A 7357-nucleotide genomic window follows, 5' to 3' on the forward strand; every position below is an offset into this window, starting at 1 on the left:
GACTCAATGTTATCCCAACCAAAATCTCAGCAAGTTATTTTGTGGACATTTTCAAACTGATTCTAAAGTTTATATAGAGAGACAAAAGACCCAGAAGAGTGAACTCAATATTGAATGAAAGAACAAAGTTGGAGGACTGACACTACAGAACTACAAGACTTATTATAAAGCTACAGTAATCAAGACAATGTGGTACAGGTAAAAATAGACAAATGGAATAAATGGAACAGAATAGAGAGCCCAGAAACAGGCCAACATGAATACAGTCAGCAGATCTTTGACAAATGAGCAAAGGCAATACAATGGAGCAAAGGCAGTATTTTTAACAAATGGTGCTGGAACAACTGGATATACTCATGTAAAAAAATTAATCTAGACATAGAACTTACACCCTAAGAAAAAATTAACTCCAAACAAATCATAGAACTAAATGTAAATGCAAAACTATAAAATGTCTAGAAGACAACATAGAAGAAAACCTAGATGACCTTCAGCATGGTGATGACTTTTTAGATACCACACCAAAGATACCATCCATGAAAGAAAGAACTGATAAACTGGACTTCATTAAAATTTAAACACTTCTGCTCTGAGAAAGTCAATGTCAAGTGAATGAGAAGACAAGACCCAGACTGGAAGAAAATATTTTTAAAAGATACATCTGATAAAGGACAGCTATCCAAAATATACAAAGAACTCTTAAAACTGAACAATTTAAAAAAAAAACCAAAACCTGATTAAAAAATGGACAAAACACCCTAACGGATAATTCGCCAAAGAAAATATACAGATGGCAAGTTAGCATATGAAAATATGTTCACCATTTGTCTTTAGGGAATTGTAAATTAAAACAATGAGATGCCACTACACACTGACAACACAAATACTGATGAAGATGTGGAACAAGAAGAACTCTCATTTATTGCTGGTGGGAATGCAATATGGTACAGGCACCTTGGAATATAATTTGGCAATTTCTTACAAAACTAAACATACTGTTAACATATGATCCTGTAATCACACTCCTTGGTATTTACCCAAATTAACTGAAAATTTATTTTCACACAAAACATGTGCGCAGATGTTTATAGCAGCTTTAGTCATAATTGTCAAAACTTGGAAGCAACCAAGATGTCCTTCAGTAGGTAAATGGATAAATAAACTGTGGTACATCCAGACAGCAAAATATTATTCAGTACTATTAAATAAAAAGAAATGAGCTATCAAGCGACAAAAAGACATAGAAAACTTAAATGTATACTACTAAATGAAAAAAGTCAGTCTGAAAAGGCTACATACTGATATGATTCAAATTATAAGACATTCTGGAAAAGGCAAAACTATGGAGAAAGAAAAAAGATCAGTGGTTGCTAGAGGGTAGGGGTAGGATGTGGGAGGGAAGGATGAATATGCAGAGCACAGATTTTTAGGACAGTGAAATTATTCTGTATGATACTATAATGGTGGATACAAGACAGATACATTTGCCAGAACCCCATAGAATGTACAAGAGTGAACCTTAATGTAAACTATAGACTTTGGGTGATTATGATATGTTAATGTGGGTTCATTGATTATAACAAATATACATCTGTGGTATAGGATGTAATGGGACAGGTTATTCCTGTGTATCGACAGGAACTTTCTGTAACTTTCTCTTCAATTTTGCTTTGAACCTAAAACTGCTCTAAAAAAATAAAGTTTATTAATTAAAAAATATATATGTATATATATATTTTTAAAAACTACACACATAAAAATATGTAAATATTCACCCCCTGTCCTCCATTAAGATAGTTTCCAATGTAGCTTCTCTACAGACCATTTCTAAGCAAGTAATTATAACTTGATTTCTGGGTTATGTTTTAATTTCACCACAGCATCTTTCAAAAGCAAAATATGTCTATGCTAGCATTTCAGAAATGCACTTATTTTCAGGTTCTTGTTATTTAGGCCAGCACCAGAATCTTCTTAATAAATATACACTGACATCTTAGACATGACGCATAACAAGCCACAAGATCAATGCTTACAGAAAATCATTTACTGCCAGGTAAGGTTTACAATACATGAGAATAACCATATAACCAGATTATATAAATCTGTAAATTAGTACAAAAAAAATCTACAAATTTTGGAATAAAAAGGAACCATAGAGAACACTTAGTTCACCTCCATCCACTTCAGGTCTATTACAAAAGTCCAAACTCATTATTTGCAAAATATGATCTGCATACTTTACTCCTACCTACATCTCCAATATCTGCAATTTCCCACTAGATCCCTTGTGTCAACTGGGCAAAAACTTCCATTCTCTTATTAATTTGCTAAGTGTTTTTGAACATGTTGTTCCTTCAGTCTGAAATTCATTGGGACCCAACCACACTTAACAAACTTCTATTCATCCTTCATCACACTGTCTGAATAATAATCACTCAGATAAAAAATTAAGAAAAGTTTGAATATAAAAAACTCTGAATAATTCTAAATACAAAAAACTGTAAATAAATCTTGAACTTTATTTAGTAGGTAGTTGGTGGTTGTGCTATTGGTCTAGTAATTTTTTTGTATATTGTAGGATACTGCATATGAATAAATATGATCAATGCTGGGAACCAGGGTTTTATTTTGAGAGAAGGGAGATTCAAATATGGAATAAAGGAAGATAAGGAAGAATCCTGTAAGGCTGGATTTTAATTGGAGGAATTAGTATGAATTCATAAAAAAAAAAAACCAAAAATCTGGTACTTCCTGGTTCTGTCCAATGAAAGGGCCAATCCACAATGGGAAGAAACAGCAATGAGCAAATCTATACCCAGATTTCGGTTTTTAAATACCACTCTCCACGAAAAAAGCAGTACCAACACTTTTGAAAAATGGATGTTCCAGGTCTGGAGCAAGAAGAATACAAGCTAAGTCTGGGCATCATGCTATGTTTAAAGTTAAAAAAGTACTCAAAAACTAAAGAGTGATGTCAAAAGGACTTTGGAGCCAGCCACTGGTCAAATTTGGGACAATATCAGCATCAAAAACATTAAAATATTTTTAGTATTGAAAAGTTAAGATGTACTTAATTATTAATATTGCACATAGAAGAAAAAAAGAGTTCCAGGTAATATAGAAGAAATATTAGAATTTCTTTTAAAATTACCCTTTTTGTAGTTCCCAGTGCAATAAATGATACAGGTAAAGATCATCAGTGGACACTAAAAATAGTGGGTGAAAGGTTGTTAGGGTATTCATGGGGTCTCAAAGTCTCATCCTACAGATTATATAAGCTAATTATAAAGTGGAAAATATACCTTCACAATGGAAAGACCTGGCCATCACCATCTTAACCAATTATAAAATTAAGCATCAGATCATTGGACAAATAATATCAATCATTACTTGCCCAGTGAATCATAATGTGGGACAACTTGATATTATTTGCCCAATGATGTGACATATTGTTAAGTTCACATTACATATCTCCTATGTAATATATACCTATCTCTTATGTAATATTTTTGCTAAAAATGTTTATCTTCAATCTAATCAAGGAAACAATCAGATAAATTTAAAATGTGAAACACTGTGCAAAACATCTACCCCAAACTCTTTAAAAAAAAAGTCAATGTCAAGGGGGAAAAAAAGAAACAACAGGTGGGGATATTATTCTAGATAAAACAGACATTAAGGCCAGGCCAGTGGTTCATGCCTGTAATCCTAGCACTCTGGGAGGCTGAGGCAGAAGGATAGATCGAGGTCAGGAGTTCAAGACCAGCCTAAGCAAGAGCGAGACCCTGTCTCTAATAAAAAAAAAAAAATAGAAAAATAATTAGCCAGGCAACTAAAAAAGAAAAAATTAGCTGGGCATGGTGGCACACGCCTGTAGTCCCAGCTACCGGGCAGGCTGAAGGGAGGATTGCTTGAACTCAGGAGTTTGAGGTTGCTGTGAGCTAGGCTAATGCCACAGCACAGTAGCCTGGGCAACAGAGGGAGACTGTGTCAAAAGAAGAAAAAAAAAAGAGAGAGAGACATTAACTATCATGAACCTCTCAACTGGATCCTGGATGATAAAGGTAAAACAAAAAATATAAAACATATTTTGGGGACAACTGACGAAATGTAAATACAGGCTGTCTGTTATATATTACCGAATTACTACTGATATTCTGAGGTGTGAAAATGGCATTATGGTTATAAAGGAGAATGTTATTCTTAGGAGATATATGCCAAGATATTTAGGAATGAAATGTCAAGATATCTGCAATTTACTTTCAAATGGGTCAGCAAATTTAGAGCAAATACCCGCAAGAATTTAACAACTGGCAAATACAGATGAAGTATATGGGCAGCCATGTATTCTTAAATTACTGGTAGATTTGTAATTTTTAAAATAAAAACATTAAGGGAAAAGTCTCAGTTCTAATGTCCCATCTTCTCTGAATGTTTTGACTTTTCTAGTGGAATTATTTTTCTTATCTTCAGTATCCCCAATGGACTCTGTTTATATTTCTATTTAGCACTTAACAAATTTGTTAATTACCAGTTCACAGGTCTGACCTTTTCCCTATACTGTGTGGAATTGTATTCTCAGAACTTAGCTCTTTATCCGGCACTGAGGAGGCAATTCAGCATTTGTTGTATGAACTGACATTCCAAAGTAACAAACTAAAACTGAAATACAGATATTATCTATTTCACACTGTGCCTCAAACTTAATCAAATACATCCAGCAATAAGCCTATTAAATGGTCCTCTGTGACCTGTACCATTATAACGAATACTCACATCAGCATTCAAATTGACTGGAAACAAAGCATAACAACCATCATGCAGCCTCACCCTTAAGTCATTACAGGAGTATTTTTATTTTAAATTCTTCAATTTCAACTCAAGGAAATTAGAGAAGCATACCTGTTCCATATCTTTGGAATTGGAGGGCTGGCTTTCTCCCAGGATTCCAAGCTGCTCACTTTCCCATGGTAATTTATTTTTTCTTTTGCCTGCACTTAATACCCTTCGGGTACAGATAGTTGGACTGTAAGATCCATAAATTTGCATGTTATCCCTTGTGTGGTCTCCACAGTGACAGTGTGCACTCTGAGTTCTGTTACCAGCCAAAAGCCAGTCTGTATCTGCTCCATGTGCCAAATGGCTTGACATACTCTGGGCAGAAGATGGCATGAGTATTGCATATTCTACAAATCCCTGTTCTGTTAGCCTTGGTAGGGTTTTCCTAGCCAATCTGGCCTGTACAGCATTCATCACTCCATCTCCATTATCTTGTAGTTCAACAGTATCCACAGCTTTGAAAAGAATGCTGGTTTTACCTGAGCCCATTGATGATGCCAACACAGCAAAAGCTTCTAGAGCTGCTTGTCGTACCCTGCGTTTGCTATCTACAAGAGCTGGGGCAAGATCAAAAGACAGTTTGGGTAAGTCAAAATCCTCACTGGGATAGGTCAGCAGGGAGCAAATGCAAATGTTCACCACCTCTTCTCTCACTCTGGAATGCTTATGTTTGAGATGTTCCAGGAGTAAACAAAGCACCTGTTGAGGACCTACTTCCTTCATTAGCTTGAGGAAGATTTTCATGTACTCTTGTTTGATTACCAACTTGTTGTCTGCCAGAACTTTGACAGAAGCTGCTATAACGGGTCCCAAGAATGGTTGTACCTGCTCTCCAAGGCGAATAACCAGTAAATGCAGGACCTGAAGCGTTCCATGGACCACTTTGAAGTTAGAATCATCTAACAAATTATATAGCAAGCTAATGAAACCAACAAGACTAGAATGAGGAGTAGAACTAGGGTTAAATTTTCCCAGCACCTGCTTTAGTTCTTCAACGGCCTGAGTCCGGTTCTTATAGTCTTCCTGATCCAACAATCTTGAATGCAGCTCCTGAGGAATAATCCCAAATTTAAGATTGCTGCTGGAAAAAGTCACAGCACAGGGAAGGGGATCTTCAGGAAATCCAGAGGCTTCAAGTTCCAAATAATAGGGAACCTGACTTTCAAGCTGGGACTCCAAGCGGCGATTGTAATGTCTCCTCAGGGCAGAGGGCAGGCGAGAGATATAGGATTGAAACCTGTCTTGGCCAAGTCGCTCCCCAATTTGTTGAAGTGCAGAGAAAGCTGTCTCAGATTCTTCTTCTACGTCCTGATCAACAAGCTTTCGGGCTAGGGATATTACCACCTCGGTGAGATCCAGGCCAAGCAACAAATCCTCAGGAGTAAGCAAGATAGGGAGGAGTAGTGCTGTGGAAGCTCTAAGGCGGGCATCGTTACTTTCCAGTCCTTGCTGTATAAGCGTTCTCAACACCTGTCCAGAACTACGTTTCAGACATACGTGCAGGATCTGCAGCGCATCTTTCCGCAAGGCTGGATTGTCTTCTCGTAAGGAGGTTACCAGTTGAGGCAGAAGAGCTAAGCTAAAGGCCTCTTCCAGCTGGCCTGCCTCCCCCTGACCCCGGAGAACGTCCGAGAGAAGTTGCAAGCAGAGTCGCTTCTCATCACTACCTCCTTCCACAAGCACTCGGCCCAGCGCCCGATACAATGCTTCCTTGCGTCGTTGGAAGCCAAGTCGCCCGCCCCGCCGCGGCAAAGCAGCCTGCAAAGCCTGGAAGGCCTCGGAAGGATCCGGAGCCGTCCGCAGGAGCTGAAGGAGCCGAGTCTCCTCTTCATCTCCCCCTGACAAAGCGCCCCCAGACCCAGACCTGCTACTTGACACTGCCTCCGCCGGCATCAAGAGGGCCGAGGCCAGAGGCAAAGGTGTAGGCGTACAGGAACTGTGGTCTCCCGCAGCTCCACGGCAGTAGTAGTTTTTTTCTCCTCTCATAGTGTCCCCAACTCGACTATCATCAGTCTCTGTGGCGGAAGGAAGATTGCGGCTCTGGAGGCGATAAGCACAGAGAGCTCGAAGGGGTGGCAGCAGAAGCAGCGCAGAGGGCGCAGCCGCCATCAAGGGTCGTCAGGTGGTGGTGGCGGGAAGGAACCATTGCCGTCTCCAAAGGGCTCGATGGAGCCCAGTCTTCCAGTTCGTCTCCAAGCCCTACGCTGCAGAAGAGGAAAAAGACCAGTTTCACCGAGCTGCCAGGCCGCCCCCGACTCCGGCAGGGAGCGTTAGGCAAAATGGCCCCCGTCTGAGCCTCAGACCCCCACAGCAGCCACCGGGCGTAACCAGGGGCACCACGTGACCAAACCGATCGCTTCCATGGTGATGCACCCAGCGCGGACCTCTTGACCCGGAAATAAACCTGCCGTGGTGAATGCTGGGCCATGTAGTCCACGTCAAATGGAACTACTAGGCAAAAGTCGGCTGGAAGAGGAAGTCAAAACGTTGAGAACGTTGCTAAAGCGCAGAAGGAGAG

At 39.4% G+C, this 7357-nt stretch overlaps 1 protein-coding gene across 8 annotated transcripts in view; it reads right to left on the reverse strand.

The window, feature by feature from the left end:
- TOGARAM1 (TOG array regulator of axonemal microtubules 1) overlaps positions 1-7175 on the reverse strand; it is an 84313-nt gene extending 77138 nt beyond the window's left edge. For all 8 annotated transcript variants that reach the window (XM_045567962.1, XM_045567946.1, XM_045567955.1 and 5 more), the window contains exon 1: positions 4903-7175. In XM_045567962.1, coding sequence (XP_045423918.1) covers positions 4903-6948 — 2046 coding nt within the window. In that variant the 5' untranslated portion in view covers positions 6949-7175. The remainder of the gene's footprint in view (positions 1-4902) is intronic.
- Positions 7176-7357: the final 182 nt, after the last annotated feature.

The sequence above is a fragment of the Lemur catta genome, chromosome 1, assembly GCF_020740605.2.
Source record: "Lemur catta isolate mLemCat1 chromosome 1, mLemCat1.pri, whole genome shotgun sequence".
Lineage (NCBI taxonomy): Eukaryota > Metazoa > Chordata > Mammalia > Primates > Lemuridae > Lemur > Lemur catta.